At 47.2% G+C, this 17,619-nt stretch overlaps 1 protein-coding gene across 2 annotated transcripts in view; it reads right to left on the bottom strand.

Moving 5' to 3' along the window:
* The window catches only part of TEDC1 (tubulin epsilon and delta complex 1), an 84,373-nt gene extending 68,434 nt beyond the window's left edge, over positions 1–15,939 (bottom strand). Inside the window, exons 1-3 of one of the 2 annotated variants that reach the window (XM_073639148.1) lie at positions 15,752–15,939; positions 11,512–11,608; positions 10,880–11,082 (exon numbers count right to left, since the gene is read on the bottom strand). In XM_073639148.1, coding sequence (XP_073495249.1) covers positions 10,880–11,082; positions 11,512–11,608; positions 15,752–15,871 — 420 coding nt within the window. In that variant the 5' untranslated portion in view covers positions 15,872–15,939. Of the gene's footprint in view, positions 1–10,879; positions 11,083–11,511; positions 11,609–15,723 lie in introns of both variants that reach the window. The other variant, XM_073639149.1, reaches the window with a different exon arrangement.
* Positions 15,940–17,619: the final 1,680 nt, after the last annotated feature.

Below are 17,619 nucleotides of genomic sequence, written 5' to 3'. Positions count from 1 at the left end.
GACTTTTTGTAAACACCTTCCGTTGCTGATAACGCCTGTGAGCGGCGCCATCGATGGCCGCGCTCAGGCATCACGTGACCCCGCGCTGACGTCATGACAAGTGAGGCGTGACTCAGCGCTGGGATCCCCGCAGTGGCTGATGGGTTGTGGGCGGGGTTACCCCCCGCGTCACACCCTGCATCCACCGCTTGGGGAGAGGCAGAGAGCGCGGTGGATGCTGAATGTGAAGCAGGGGGGGGGGGGGGGAACCCCGCCCACAGCCTGGCATCCACCTGGAACCAGGAAGACAGAGACCCCCGGCTGCTGCCAGCACTTGTCGTGACATCAGCGGATGTCAGAGCCGGCTGCAGCCGGGGGTCACGTGATGCCTGTGAGCGGCCAGTGATAGCGCCACTCACAGGCATTATCTGCAACAGAAGGTATTTACAATAACTCTTAGGGGCCCATTGGGGGGGGGTAATCTAAAGTACTGGACAACCCCTTTAAGAAATCAAAGCGTACCACACGTCAATAAAATTTGTTTTTACTCTGTTGACACAACACACTTTTATAATCCGATGTACTCTGCACAATTCACTCATACCACCAGATTATAAATTCATACACCAGTAAAACCAAAGACATTATAATCATTAATAAAAACCTATGCCTCTAGATAAATTCCTTGAGGGGTGTAGTTTCCAAAATACGGTCACTTGTGGGGGGTTTCCACTGTTTAGGCACATCAGGGGCTCTCCAAACGCGACATGACGCTCACATACAATTCCATCAAAGTCTGCGTTACAAAACACCACTCTTTCCCTTCTGAGCCCTTATGTGCGCCCAAACAGTAGTTTCTCTCTACATATGGGATATCAGCGTACTCCGGAGAAAATAGACACCAAAAGTTTGTTGTTCAATTTCTCATGTTACCCTAGTGAAAATAAAAAAATTGGGGCTAAAAGATAATTTTTGTGACTAAAAAGTAAAATGTTACTTTTTTCCTTCCACATTCCATTAATTCCTGTGAAGCACCTGAAGGGTTAATAAACCTCTTGAATGTGGTTTTGAGCACCTTGAGGGGTGCAGTTTTTAGAATGGTGTCACTTTTGAGCATTTTCTGTCATACAGACCCCTCAAAGTCACTTCAAATGTGATGTGGACCCTAAAAAAAATGGTTTTGTAAATTTTGTTGTAAAAATGAGAAATCGCTGGTCAACTTTTAACCTTTATAACTTCCTAACAACAAAAAAAAAAATTAGGTTTACAAAATTGTGCTGAGACATGAGGGAAATGTTATTTATTAACTATTTTGTGTGACAGATCTCTCTGATTTAAAGGAGTTGGCGAGTACTTTTTAGGATTGCCCCAATCGATGGACCCTGTGCCCCTGAGTGTTTTTCTAATTACCTCCTGCTGTCCTTCTTACCTGTGAGCAGCGCTATCGCTGACCACTCATGTCACGTCAAATTTCGGCTGAAGCCGGGGGTGACTTACTTCTGCGTTCCACGGTGAGTGATGGGCTGTGGGTGGGGTTACCCCACGGGTCACAACCAGCATCCACCGCATGCTCTCCCTCTCCTCCTTCATTGGGAAAGCATGCGGTGGATGTTGGTTGGGACGTGCAGGGTAACCCCACCCACAGCCCAGCGTCCACCGCGTCACTGATGTCACGCCTCACTTGACGTGACATCAGCATGGGGTCACGTGATGCCTAAGAGCGGCCAGCGGTAGCGCCGCTCACAGGCAAGAAGGACAGCAGGAGGTAATTAGAAAAACACTTAGGGGTACAGGGTCCATGAATTGGGGCAATCATAAAAAGTAGTGGTCAACTCCTTTGAGGGCATAAAAAAATAAAAGTTTGAAAATTGCTAAATTTTCCAAATTTTTCCACAAATAAACTCCAGTCATATTGAAGAAATTTTACTACTATCATGAAGTACAATATGTCACGAAGAAACAGTCTCAGAATCAGTGGGATCCATTGAAGGGTTCAGAGTTATTATCTCATAAAGTGACAGTGGTCAGAATTGGAAAAAATGGCCAGGTCAAGAAGGTGAAAACAGACTTTGGGGTGAAGGGCTTAACTGAGAATCCATCAGTGAGCTCGTTCTGACAGTTTTAGGCTATGTTCACAAGTTGAGTTTTTGATGAGTTTTTTTTTCTTTTCTGCATTTTTTTATGCAAACTAAAAGTTGCAATTTACAGTAACAGGAAAGCTATGAGATTTCAGAAATCTCATGTACACATTTTTTTCTTCCTGACTGAATAAGAAAACTGTTGGGTTTTTACAAACTGCAGCATGTCACTTCTTTCAGTGTTTTTGCAGTGTTTTTTCACCCATAGAAAGCATTAAGCGCAAAAACGCAGGTAACACGTTTTGCTGCGTTTTTAGTGAAAAAAAAACAACAACGCATGTACAGCAGTATGTCAAACACATTTATTTTTGTAATTTTCCCACGTTTAAACCATAATGTCTTGGTCTCATCACCTGACAATGGCAGTTTAGGATTAGTACAGTTTAATTAAATTAGTGGTGATGTGTACAAAGAAACATTGGCCGACCAAGGTGTGAAATTGAACAATACCTGATCAACTAAATGGCCCACAAAAGTGTCCTACAAACTTAATGCTCTGCCAATGTCTTAGGTAAACTATTCCCCACCAATTCCCCTCCCCCTGCTGAAACATTTGTAATTGTGTATTTTTTCATGAACTCATGAGCTTTTTTTGTTCAGAATAGTCACTAGTTTTTCAGACATAAAAATCTTTTTCCACTAAATAATTTGATCAATTTGCCCTTTTTTTCCAAAAATGGTTTTATGGTTTCACTTATGTCTTGCATTGGTGACCTGTATTCATGTGTAGCATTGGCATCTCTGCCCCCTGCTAGGCAGAGACGCCGTCCTCCTGGTCCGGCGTCTTCCGGCCCTTCTGCTGCTGCTGGTGCATGCAGCTTCCCGGGCACTGTGCTTAGGGCGCTCGCTCGCTCCCTCCCTCTTAAAGGGGCCGTGCGCGCCGTCCTAAAAAGTCCCCGGCCAATGGCCAGAGGACTTTCCCCATTTAAAGCACCTAATCGAATATAGAGGCGCCCGTGCAACGTTGTTGCTCTGTGATTCTTACTGTTGCTTCAGCCCTCAGGTCCCCCTGCAAGTCAGTCCTGTCCGCCAGTCTGACTACTATCCAGCCCAACAGTCTGTCTACAGTCCAGTCCGCCAGTTTGTCTATCGGCTCTGCCGCCTGCTTACCTGGAAGCACCTGCCTGTTACCTGCCGTGCCCGCCACCCTGCCTACCTGGAAGCACCTGCCAGTTACCCATTGTGCTCGCCAGCCTGCCTGCCCAGAACACCCGTCTGGCCATCAGCCTGCTTGTCTACCTGGACCACCCGTCAGCCTGCCTGCCATGCTCTTCCGCTGGACCGGTCAGTTCCTGCCTTCTGACCCGTGAGAGTCACCTGCTCTCATACAAGGTCGGTCCCAAAGTGGCACCTGGTTCCCCTGCTTGGTCCCTCGCTGGTTCACGGAGTCGATTGAGCCGCCGTGCGACCTTGGTCAGGCTGAGTAGGTACTTAGTCACGCCTCTCTGGTCCCTCCTTGCACCGCAGCACAGAGGTTCCACCACCCGGATCCATAACATCTGCTTCCACCACAGAAGCATAGCTGAACTTGGGGGATTCTGAAAAACACAGCAAACCCTGCTTTTTTGCAAGCAGCTTCTTTACTGCCCAGAGAGCAGGTTTTGCACACAGAAAAAAAACGCAGCAAAAACAAAGTGTGAACACATTAAGTATTTGGTACAGAAATTTCTAAACAATATCTGCATCTCTTGGCAGAAAAAAATGCAGCATATAGTATGTGGGTTTTTTTGTGCAGATTTTTCCCACTCATAGCAGGAGTGAAACTGCAGCAAAAACGCTGAAGGAATTGACACACTGCAAATTTAAATCTGCACCAAATCTGCAAGTCACAAATAAGCAGTGTGTGCATGAGACTTCAGGATTCTCAGTCACTTTACTGGAGTCAGGAAACCCTTCAGGTTTTTGTGCAAAACTGTGCAGAAGTTTGTTACTCTTATTTGTCGTCTATTTCTGAGCTTCTCAGTTGATGTATGACCAAAGACCACACCAAAGTTGAATGTGTCGGGAAACCAAAAGCCTGTAAAAGCCAAACTGTACAACGTTTTTATGAAACCAAATTGCACAAATAATTTTTTAGCCCCATATACATTCATTTAAATAAAAATATCCCCGGGGTGGACAACCCCTTTAGGACATACAATATGCTGTGGCTATTCCAGAAATGTTTCACATTGCTCATGAAAGAAAAATCCTTTCCATGTGACACTTTAAGGATTACAGATGTCAAAGAAGGCATCTCTAGTAACCCTGTTTCATAATATAACAGATAGATAGATAGGATAGATAGATAGATAGGATAGATAGATAGATAGGATAGATAGATAGATAGGATAGATAGATAGATAGGATAGATAGATAGGATAGATAGATAGATTAGATAGATAGATAGGATAGATAGATAGGATAGATAGATAGATAGGATAGATAGGATAGATAGATAGGATAGATAGATAGGATAGATAGATAGGATAGATAGATAGGATAGATAGATAGGATAGATAGATAGGATAGATAGATAGGATAGATAGATAGGATAGATAGATAGGATAGATAGATAGGATAGATAGATAGGATAGATAGATAGGATAGATAGATAGGATAGATAGATAGGATAGATAGATAGGATAGATAGATAGGATAGATAGATAGGATAGATAGATAGGATAGATAGATAGGATAGATAGATAGGATAGATAGATAGGATAGATAGATAGGATAGATAGATAGGATAGATAGATAGGATAGATAGATAGGATAGATAGATAGGATAGATAGATAGGATAGATAGATAGGATAGATAGATAGGATAGATAGATAGGATAGATAGATAGGATAGATAGATAGATAGGATAGATAGATAGGATAGATAGATAGATAGGATAGATAGATAGATAGGATAGATAGATAGATAGATAGGATAGATAGATAGATAGGATAGATAGATAGATAGATAGGATAGATAGATAGGATAGATATGCCAGAGTCTCTTTCTGAATGGAGATTGCACGGGTCAGCTAGGAAAGCTGAGCAGTCTGCATCTTGGAGCTGCAGAGAATCATGTGGGAGCAGCAGCTTGTTCAGTGTGAACTGTGTCCGGAGTTGAACACTTCTGTTTGGCGCTGGAAGCTGCTGGAGCTCAGGCTCAAGAGGGTGATCCTGAAACATGGTAGGATCGTGCCTCTTTTGTGTAAGGACTGTAATTTGTTTGGGTGAGCTCGCACTTAAATAACATATACCGTATTTTTCGGACTATAAGACACACCAGACCATAAAACGCACCTAGGTTTTAGAGGTGGAAAATATAAAAAAAAATTGAAGCAAAAAATGTGGTCATGATGCACTGTTAAGGGGGAGGGGGTCTGCTGCTGACACTGTTATAGGGGTAATGTCCCCCAATTCTGTACTAATATCCCCCATCCTGGTATATATGACCACCTCCTTCATCCCCCCATACCCTGGTATGTGCGGCACCCCTTCACTCCCCCCCATACCCTGGTATGTGCGGCACCCCTTCATCCCCCCCATACCCTGGTATGTGCGGCACCCCTTCATCCCCCCCATACCCTGGTATGTGCGGCACCCCTTCATCCCCCCCATACCCTGGTATGTGCGGCACCCCTTCATCCCCCCCATACCCTGGTATGTGCGGCACCCCTTCATCCCCCCCATACCCTGGTATGTGCGGCACCCCTTCATCCCCCCCATACCCTGGTATGTGCGGCACCCCTTCATCCCCCCCATACCCTGGTATGTGCGGCACCCCTTCATCCCCCCATACCCTGGTATGTGCGGCACCCCTTCATCCCCCCATACCCTGGTATGTGCGGCACCCCTTCATCCCCCCATACCCTGGTATGTGCGGCACCCCTTCATCCCCCCATATCCTGGTATGTACGGCACCCCTTCATCCCCCATATCCTGGTATGTACGGCACCCCTTCATCCCCCAATCCTGGTATGCTTGGCACCCCTTCATCCCCAATCCTGGTATGCCTGGCACCCCCTGATCCCCATCACGCTGCACACACAAAAATAAACAAACAATCATATTCACCTCCTCTCTCCTCCAGTGCTGTGTCCCGCTCTGCTGTTGACACTCTCACTGTGTGAGCCGCACATGGCGTTACTGCCATGCGACCTCACTTAGATGCTGTGCCGGAATAGTCACTGCTCTCTACGCCGGGACTCTGTGCGTGGGGAGTAGTGACCATTCACCCACCTTAATAGCACGCACACTGTAGCCGCAGCACGTCTCCTGCTGCGGCAGGCGGTGCCCGCTGTTAAAGACCATGAATATTCACTGCAACCCATGGGAGTGGATTGTTGTGAATATTCATGGACTTTAATAGCGGGCACACAGACCGCAGAGCGGCAGCAGTGTGCGCGCTATTAAGGAAAATTAATATTCATTGCTCTCCACGTCCATGGGCATGGGGAGCAATGAATATTGATTTTCTTTAGCAGCGGCACAGCGCAAGCTGCAGCAGGCGGCTGCTGCCTCCTGTGCCCCGCTCATCCCCCGCTGCTGCTCCCCCCACAGCCATAGGTATAGAGTATGGGGCACAGTTCGGACTATAAGACGCACCCCCCACTTTCCTCCAAAATTTTAGAGGAAAAAAGTGCGTCTTATAGTCCGAAAAATAAGGCATGTGCCCTGCTAAAGGCACTGTTTAATTGCTGTGACACCTTTGTGCCCAGTAGAGGCTGTTTTAGTTTTGAATCCCTTGGAGTTTTATGAAAGCAATAAAACTGCGTATGGCACAGTCCTTGTTGCTATGGGTACCCGCCCGCTTCAGGAACAAACAATCCAAGGTATAGCTTTCCTTCACATGACAAAAAACACCTCCCAGAGCTTTCACCTCCAGACCCACCCCACACCAAACGCTCTAAAAGGCTGGGAATTTATCCTCTGACCTCCTCCCTCTCTACAGGTGTTTAATCACCCTAGCACTAAAGATGGCTGATTAACTCCTCTTATTCCTTTCTGTGCTGGAACATTTTTCCCTATGTTTATATTACTGGAGCTAACAATCTCAGGGCTACATAACTCAACTTCAGTACTTTGCCAGTGACTTTGTCGCCACATATATTATACACACAGCGTAACTCCAAGTCAATAACACTTCTGTGAGATCTACCTGTTCAGTTATGAAGCAACACTGATTGTGAATCAATTTCTCCTGCTGTTGTGCGAATCGAACAGACAACTGATAGAAATGATTTTCTAATTGCCTGACACCCATATAAAGGAGTGGTTCTGCAGGTGGTGACCACAGACCATTCCTCTGTCCTCATCCTTTTTGGCTGATGTTTTGGTCACTTTTGCATTTTGTCATTGCTCTCACCCCTAGAGGTACAGTAGCATGAGGCGGTGTCTACAACCCACAGAAGTTGCTCAGGTAGTGCAGCTCATCCAGGATGGCACATCAATGCGAGCTGTGGCAAGAAGGGTAGCTGTGTCTGTCAGCGTAGTGTCCAGCGCATGGAGCAGATACCAGGAGACAGGCCAATACACAAGAAGACGTGGAGGGGGCCGTAGGAGGGCAACAACCCAGCAGCAGGAGCGCTACATCCTCTTTTGTGCAGGAGGAACAGGAGGAGCTCTGCTAGAGCCCTGCAAAATGACCTCCAGCAGGCCACAAATGTGCATGTGTCTGTTCAAAGTGTGGTATGAGGGCCCGACGTCCACAAGTGGATGTTGTGCTTACAACCCAATTGGCATTTGCCAGAAAACACCAAGATTGGCAAAGTCGCCACTGGCGCCCTGTGCTCTTCACGCATGAGAGCAGGTTCACACTGAGCACATGTGACAGACGTGACAGAGTCTGGAGACGCCGTGGAGAGCGATCTGCTGCCTGCAACATCCTTCAGCATGACCGGTTTGGCACCGGGTCAGTGACGGTGTGGGGTGGCATTTCTTTGGAGGTCCACACAGCGCACCATGTGCTCGTCAGAGGTACTCCTCCAAAGACATACTGATAGGGAATCCAGATTGTGAGCCCCGATGGGGACAGCGACGATAATGTATGTAAAGCGCAGCGGAATATGTTAGAACTATATAAAAATAAAGATTATTATTATTATTATTACCCCGACTGCCATTAGATACCGGAATGAGATCCTCAGACCCATTGTGAGACCATATGCTGGTGCGGTTGGCCCTGGGCTCCTTCTGATGCATGACAATGCCAGACCTCATGTGGCTGGAGTGTGTCAGCAGTTCCTGCATTGTGAAGGCCTTGATGCTTTGGACTGGCCCACCCGTTCCCCAGACCTGAATCCAATCGAGAAAATCATGTCTCGTTCCATCCACCAACGACATGTTGCACCACAGACTGTCCAGGAGGTGACTGATGCATTAATCCAAGTCTTGGAGGAGATCCCACAGGAAACCATCCACAACCTCATCAGGAGCATGCCCAGGCGTGGTAGGGAGGTCATACAGGCACGTGGAGGCCACACACAATACTCAGCCTCATCAGGAGCATGCCCAGGCGTTGTAGGGAGGTCATACAGGCACGTGGAGGCCACACACAATACTGAGCCTCATCAGGAGCATGCCCAGGTGTTGTAGGGAGGTCATACAGGCACGTGGAGGCCACACACAATACTGAGCCTCATCAGGAGCATGCCCAGGTGTTGTAGGGAGGTCATACAGGCACGTGGAGGCCACACACAATACTCAGCCTCATCAGGAGCATGCCCAGGCATTGTAGGGAGGTCATACAGGCACGTGGAGGCCACACACAATACTCAGCCTCATCAGGAGCATGCCCAGGCGTTGTAGGGAGGTCATACAGGCACGTGGAGGCCACACACAATACTCAGCCTCATCAGGAGCATGCCCAGGCGTTGTAGGGAGGTCATACAGGCACGTGGAGGCCACACACAATACTCAGCCTCATCAGGAGCATATCCAGGCGTTGTAGGGAGGTCATACAGGCAAGTGGAGGCCACACACAATACTGAGCATCATTTCCTTGTTTTGAGGCATTTCCACAGAAGTTGCATCAGCCGGTAGTTTGATTTTCCACTTAGATTTTGAGTATCATTCCAAATCCAGACCTCCATGGGATATTAAAAATTATTAATGTAAGTCAAAATTATGTTTTATTGTTCTCAATGCATTCCACTATGTAATGAATAAAGATTTGCAACTGGAATATTTCATTCAGTGATATCTAGGACGTTGGATTTTAGTGTTCCTTTTATTTTTTTGGGCAGCGTAAATACAGGTGCTTCTCACAAAATTAGAATATAATCAAAAAGTTAATTTATTTCAGTTCTTCAATACAAAAAGTGAAACTCGTATATTATATAGAGTCATTACAGAGTGATCTATTTCAAGTGTTTATTCCTGTTAATGTTGATTATGGATTACAGCCAATGAAAACACAAAAGTCATTATCTCAGTAAATTAGAATACTTTATAACAACAGCTTGAAAAATGTTTTTAAAATCCAAAATGTCCTACTGAAATGTATGTTCAGTCGATGCACTCAGTACTTGGTCGGGGCTCCTTTTGCATTAATTACTGCATCAATGCGGCAATGTGGCATGGAGGCGATCAGCCTGTGGCTGCTGAGGTGTTATGGAAGCCCAGGTGGCTTTGATAGCAGCCTTCAGCTCGTCTGCATTGTTGGGTCTGGGGTCTCTCATCTTCCTCTTGACAATACCCCATAGATTCTCTATAATAGATTCTCTATGGGGTTAAGGTCAGGCGAGTTTGCTGCCAATCAAGCACAGTGGTACTGTTGTGTGTAAACCAGGTATTGGTACTTTTGGCCGTGTGGACAGGGGCCAAGTCCTGCTGGAGAATGACATTTCCATCTCCATAAAGCTTGTCGGCAGAGGGAAGCATGAAGTGCTGTAAAATGTCCTGGTAGACGGCTGCGCTGACTTTGGTCTTGATAAAACACAGTGGACCTACACCAGCAGATGACATGGCTCCTCAAACCATCACTGATTGTGGAGACTTCACACTAGACCTCCAGCAGCTTGGATTGTGGCCTCTCCACTCTTCCTCCAGACTCTGGGACCTTGTGGAGTGTGTCAATGACTGCCTTCTGGACATCTATCAAGTCAGCAGTCTTCCCCATGATTGTGGAGCCTACTGAAACAAACTAAGGGACCTTTTTAAACTCTTGGGAAGCCTTTGAAGGTATTTTTTAATTATTCTAATTTATTGACATAACGACTTTTGTGTTTTCATTGGCTGTAATCCATAATCATCAACATTAACAGAAATAAACACGTGAAATAGATCACTGTTTGTAATGACTCTATATAATACAGGAGTTTCACTTTTTGTATTGAAGAACTGAAATAAATTAACTTTTTCATGATATTCTAATTTAGTGAGATGCAGCTGTATCATTGGAGGAAGGTTTCTTGAGCAGTAACATCTACCTTTGATTGCCAAGGGTATCTAAAAAGTTTCAGTTGTGTAGAGACAGAATTTATTTAAGGTGTAAATCATACATATACAAAAAATTAAAGGGGCTCTCCGGTACCATTCACTTTTGCATTGAGAAGTGAGCAATGCTGATGACTGTGCCAGATTGGGTGCATGGTCCGCAAGTATCATGCACTTGTCCTTTTCATTAGACTCATGTGTATGTGTATCCTAACAGGCACCTAAGCTCACATCTTCGCTATAGGTGCTGCTCATCTCCTGATGTGGAAATGAGTGGTGTCGGAGAACCCTAACAAGGGTGTCAGCACATGGTACCATCTAATGCAGATTAGCGAGCCTCTACATACCTGGCATATTGTAATGTGATCTCCCACTTTAACGCTCTTCTTTTTCAAAAGGATTTCAAGTATCGGCACTTTATGTAAAAGCCACGAAAAAGCCAACAGTATTTCCCTGCTGCCGTCTTCCCCGTCATCAGGGAGGTTGTACAATCCTGGCCTTCCGTATCCTTGAATCTGAAGTACACTCTTCACATATTTTACACGGTCAGCTGTAAAACAGAAGAGAATTACATAAGTGAGCAGCTTTCATCTGCATAATCACTACAGGACTAGGTGTCTCCTGGTCCAACCTCGCCCCACCAATTAGCAGCTTTCTGCCTATTCACAGCATACACAGGAAGCTGCCAATCAGGCATGTAGGCGGGGTTATACTCAGCTCAGCATTCAGAGCTCTGCTAGATCTACAGCAGAGAAAACGGGGGTTCTATCAAAACTGCTGCACCCAGTAAACTAAGTGACACATTGATGGAATCAGGTTCTCTGCCGCTACATCATGGTACATAGAAAGAAAACTATTGACAGATTCCCTTTAAGCTGAAGTCTGGAGCTGGGGCCATATATTGCGATCTGTGCACGGTCTATATTTCCAAAACCTGGGAAATCAACCTATATGGGAGGTCCAAGAAGTGTTGACGTACCCATCTCTATCTTCTCATGTGTTGGGGGTGATGAATCGGGTTTGCCTGGAAAGATTTGCCGCAGCAAGGAGAAGAGCAGGCTCCAAAATTCAGAGGCCTATGAAGTAAAAGAACGACACAAGTATCAATAACTAATATACAGAAACTCACGAACTGTATGCAACCTAGAAGTCCCACTCTCAGATCTGTTTGGTGGGCTTCTAGCCAACAACGAATGGGGCACGCATACCTCTGCTCGATTAAGGACTGGGCTGCAGAGCCTGATTCCTGGGATTAGAGCACAGCCTCATGATCTCTGGGGGTCCCAGCGGTCAATCCTGCACCAATCAATGAGTTATTCCCTGTGGATAAGGGATAACTTACAAACCCGGGCCACATACCCCTGTTCCTCACCAGGCACATTTTCGTAGATGTACTTTAAAGAAATGTCAATTTTTTTCTCGTATGAATATTTGAATAATTATTGCATTATTATTTGTGATACTCAGGATGCAATTTCTATATTATTTTTTGGCCAATATCGGTGGGAAAATAAGGTTTATACATGTTTGTTTTTCACGACCTCGAAAATACAATTTGAATTCTGTTCCCCCTTCTTTAACAATTATATTTATATCGGATAAGTGTTTTTGTTTTTACGAGGGCAGGGCTAGTGACAATGATTTGATTTGGCAGCGGATTTTTTTGTTACCTACGTTTTTATTTCTTTTTCATGTATTTCACATATTGTGCCCCCCCTCCGCTCATAAAATCATAAAAGACCTATGGGGGCATTTCAACATTTAAAAACTTAGTTTTTTAATCTGATTTCCTCTGTAACTGGGCTGGTATATTAGCCCCAGTTACAGGGGAAATGGAGCCTACTGGCTGAATAGCAGAGCTGACTGGTTCTCTGCGGACCCTGCAGCTCCTGCTCTATACCCAGCGATCACATGATTGCTGGGTCTGGAGGAGGAAGAGTCGTTATAGCTTCCCATTGCTGTATAGAGAGTACTTCTTCAGCGCTGTTTATTTAGTGAACCAGGAGACAGACATGGTGACAAACTGTCTCTGCCTTCTCTATAGCCACAGAACCTAAGATAAAAACAAAATGGACAAAATACACTATAAGAATATTAATAGTACATGTAAATAACATAGGATACTTAGTTAACATTGTTTCTATCAAAAAAAGCATAACAGCCATCCCACCACGACAAGGTGTACCCAATCCGGATGGTACCAAACTCTTGAAGTTCACCTCACTGTGTCAGCAGACGTAGAAATAGATAAGGACAGAGTAGGATCTGGTCCCAACTATGCGGCAACCCCGTCTATTTTGACGACTGCTGGCGCGTAGCGAGGTGAATTACAAAAGTAAGATACTGTCCCGAATAGGGTCACCTTGTCGTGGTGGGATGGCTTTTATGCTTTTTTGATCAAGATAGAGTTAACTAAGTCTTCTGTTATTTACATGCACTATTACTATTAACTCACTACAGGGTATTTGCTCATTTTGTTTAGGTTCTGTTTGTTGAAGGGAATCTGTCACCCCCCTGGGACGTATATATAACCTATTAATATGGGCATACAGGTGACAGAAATGTTAATCTAGTCCTACAAGTATGCCTCATATTAATGATCTTGTTTTGTGAAATCTTACATTTTTTCTTGATGTTATTGATGTCTTTTAGGTCCCGGGCCCTGAAAGGAAACCCTGCCTCCTGTCTTCATTATATTAGTACAGCCCTCCCCTGCACGTCAGTGTCCCGTGACATGCAGTTGCGGCATGGTACTCCCGCGCCTCCACGATCTTCAATTCTATGGAAGAAAGTCTCCGTGACTCGCCGGCGCGTGCGCAGAAGATCACGGAATACACTAGTCTGATCTTCTGCGCAGACGATAACGAGTCACGGAGACTTTCTCGCATAGAAGGGAGGATCAAGGAAGGAGTTCTACGTGCAGGTGGGAGATTACAGCACAGGACACTGTGACGTGCAGGGGAGAGGGGTACTATCATAATGAAGACAGGAGGCGGAGATTACTTTCGGACCCGGGGTCTGGAGGGAATCATTAACATAGATAAAATATAACATTTCGCAAAACAAGACCATTAATATGAGGCATACAGGTATGACTAGATTAACATTCCTATCACCTGTGTGCCCATATTAATAGGTTATATAGGTCCCAGGAGTGACAGATTCCCTGTAAATGGCCAGAGTGTGAATGCGCACCTATGCATTTGACTTATACTAACATAAGCTCTGGCTCATTTTTTTGGTTTTGCTTCTCTACGGGAAGTCTGGCTGTGTCTGACAGGTAGACCTCCGCTTCCACAGCAGTGACATTCCAGTACATCACTGCAGAGTAGAACGCAGATCGTTTGGATTTTTATCGTTTATGAAGCATTTAAAGGAGCAGTAGACCTAAAAATAAATGAATGACTGAATTGAAGGGATTATCAGGGCCCTCACTGCAGACGTCATGCTGATTGACAGCTGGCTTTCCGCTGCGTTAGGTTGAGAACGGCCGTCAATCAACCTGCATAACCCCTTTAAAAAAGAAATACAGTTGTCCTCACTATTTATTAGTCTGCACCACCTAAACTCTGACAGTCTTGCACAAATCCAGCACTTAAAGGGGTTGTCCACTATTGGAGAAAATTTTCTTACTTAAACACGTGCATTTGGGTGTAAAAATCATTTTTGCAATTGGGTTCCATTAAGAATTTTGCACCGTTTGCCTTCTATAGCTTCTGCGGTGCACTGTCTGTCTATTGCTGGCTGCAGAATGAGGTAACTGAGAATCCGTCAGTGAGCTCTGAAGGAGTTTGTAACTCTTATCTCTGTTTTTCTGAACTCCTTAGCTGATTTGTGACCATAGACCACATCAACATTGAATATACCGGGAAACAAAGACTGTAAAAGTAAAACTGCAAAATTTTAATGAAACCGAAGCGTAGAAATGATTTTTAGACTGAAAAAAAAAGCCCTTTTAATAACCCGCAGATTTGTTCCATCTTCGGCTGCTGAGATGAAGGGAGGGTGAACCATCTTTTGCCTGCTGCAGACAAGCAGTGGGGGGGGGGGGGCGGAGGCTCCTGCTGCAGACAACCAGTGGGGAGGGGGGTGGGACGGAGGCTCCTGCTGCAGACAAGCAGGGGGGGGGGGGGGACGGAGGCTCCTGCTGCAGACAAGCAGGGGGGAGACGGAGGCTCCTGCTGCAGACAACCAGTGGGGCGACGGGGGCTCCTGCTGCAGACAACCAGTGGGGGGACGGGGGCTCCTGCTGCAGACAACCAGTGGGGGGACGGGGGCTCCTGCTGCAGACAACCAGTGGGGGGACGGGGGCTCCTGCTGCAGACAACCAGTGGGGGGACGGAGGCTCCTGCTGCAGACAACCAGTGGGGGGACGGAGGCTCCTGCTGCAGACAACCAGTGGGGGGACGGAGGCTCCTGCTGCAGACAACCAGTGGGGGGACGGAGGCTCCTGCTGCAGACAACCAGTGGGGGGACGGAGGCTCCTGCTGCAGACAACCAGTGGGGGGACGGAGGCTCCTGCTGCAGACAACCAGTGGGGGGACGGAGGCTCCTGCTGCAGACAACCAGTGGGGGGACGGAGGCTCCTGCTGCAGACAACCAGTGGGGGGACGGAGGCTCCTGCTGCAGACAACCAGTGGGGGGACGGAGGCTCCTGCTGCAGACAACCAGTGGGGGGACGGAGGCTCCTGCTGCAGACAACCAGTGGGGGGACGGAGGCTCCTGCTGCAGACAACCAGTGGGGGGACGGAGGCTCCTGCTGCAGACAACCAGTGGAGGGACGGAGGCTCCTGCTGCAGACAAGTTGTGGGGGGTGAGGCTCCTGCTGCAGACAAGTTGTGGGGGGGAGGGGGGACGGAGGCTCCTGCTGCAGACAAGTTGTGGGGGGGAGGGGGGACGGAGGCTTCTGCTGCAGACAAGTTGTCTTACAGCCACACACATAGCACAGTGATGAGGAGGACATGGCTGAGCTCACGTGTCACATAGACCTCCTTAGTGTAATGGTGATGTTAGACTATATGGGTCACAGGCGAGTCCTAGCTCTCCCTCTGGTGCTGTGGTGGGTCACTGTCGGTGGTGTCAGGGACTACGGCCTAGAAATCCTAGAGCAGCCAATCAGATAACACCAATCATTTTTTCTAACACTGTCGTAAAATAAAAGGAGTGAGCTGATTGGTTGCCCTATACTTGCCTCCCATAGTGATGACCACGTCTCTTACCGCCTCGGGTCGGTTAAACTTTGATTTCCGTAACATTTCAGGATCCCAACATGACCCAGAAGCGGATAAGACCCGACACAGGGCGCCCAGAGCCTCCCTCAGATTGTTCGCCCGCTTCATCTTGTTGATTTGAACGCCCACCACTGTCAAAGGTTGCTGGGCAACGCAGACTAAGGCGGAAAGACGCCGGAAGTGAACATAGGGACACGTGACTCACTGTGCGGAGACAGAGGCCATATTTGTTACTGGCACATGTGCTGCCCATAATAGTGCGGGGTTAATAATGACCACAATACTGCAGGTATGACGTGAACATATTATACGAATCAGCTCTTGTCACCCCTGAGCAGTCATAATATGAGAAAATATCCACCTAAGTGCCCCATAATACACCCACAGTTCTCCATAATACGCTCACAGTGCCCCATAATACACCCACAGTTCCCCATAATACGCCCACAGTGCCCCATAATACACCCACAGTTCCCCATAATACGCTCACAGTGCCCCATAATACACCCACAGTGCCCCATAATACGCCCACAGTGCCCCATAATACGCCCACAGTGCCCCATAATACACCCACAGTTCCCCATAATACGCCCACAGTTCCCCATAATACGCCCACAGTTCCCCATAATACACCCACAGTTCCCCATAATACGCCCACAGTGCCCCATAATACACCCACAGTGCCCCATAATACATCCCACAGTTCCCCATAATACGCCCACAGTGCCCCATAATACGCCCACAGTTCCCCATAATACGCCCACAGTGCCCCATAATACACCCACAGTTCCCCATAATACGCCCACAGTGCCCCATAATACGCCCACAGTTCCCCATAATACGCCCACAGTGCCCCATAATACGCCCACAGTTCCCCATAATACGCCCACAGTGCCCCATAATACGCCCACAGTTCCCCATAATACGCCCACAGTGCCCCATAATACGCCCACAGTGCCCCATAATACGCCCACAGTTCCCCATAATACGCCCACAGTTCCCCATAATACGCCCACAGTTCCCCATAATACGCCCACAGTGCCCCATAATACGCCCACAGTTCCCCATAATACGCCCACAGTTCCCCATAATACGCCCACAGTTCCCCATAATACGCCCACAGTGCCCCATAATACGCCCACAGTGCCCCATAATACGCCCACAGTGCCCCATAATACGCCCACAGTGCCCCATAATACGCCCACAGTGCCCCATAATACACCCACAGTGCCCCATAATACGCCCACAGTGCCCCATAATACGCCCACAGTGCCCCATAATACGCCCACAGTGCTCCATAATACGCCCACAGTGCCCCATAATACGCCCACAGTGCCCATAATACGCCCACAGTGCCCCATAATACGCCCACAGTTCCCCATAATACGCCCACAGTTCCCCATAATACACCCACAGTTCCCCATAATACACCCACAGTTCCCCATAATACACCCACAGTTCCCCATAATACGCCCACAGTTCCCCATAATACGCCCACAGTTCCCCATAATACGCCCACAGTTCCCCATAATACGCCCACAGTGCCCCATAATACGCCCACAGTGCCCCATAATACGCCCACAGTTCCCCATAATACGCCCACAGTTCCCCATAATACGCCCACAGTGCCCCATACTACACCCCACAGTGCCCCATAATACACCCACAGTTCCCCATAATACGCCCACAGTGCCGCATAATACACCCCACAGTGCCACATAATACACCCCACAGTGCCCCATAATACACCTCAGTGCCCCATAATACACCTCAGTGCCCCATAATACACCCCACAGTGCCCCATAATACACCCCACAGTGCCCCATAATACACCCCACAGTGCCCCATAATACACC

The sequence above is a fragment of the Phyllobates terribilis genome, unplaced genomic scaffold (genome assembly GCF_046119375.1).
Source record: "Phyllobates terribilis strain yellow unplaced genomic scaffold, ASM4611937v1 Scaffold_7__3_contigs__length_470593459, whole genome shotgun sequence".
In the NCBI taxonomy this organism is placed as follows: Eukaryota; Metazoa; Chordata; class Amphibia; order Anura; family Dendrobatidae; genus Phyllobates; species Phyllobates terribilis.
The sequence above is the reverse complement of the archived record's forward strand: the minus strand, read 5'-3'. Positions and strand labels throughout refer to the sequence as shown.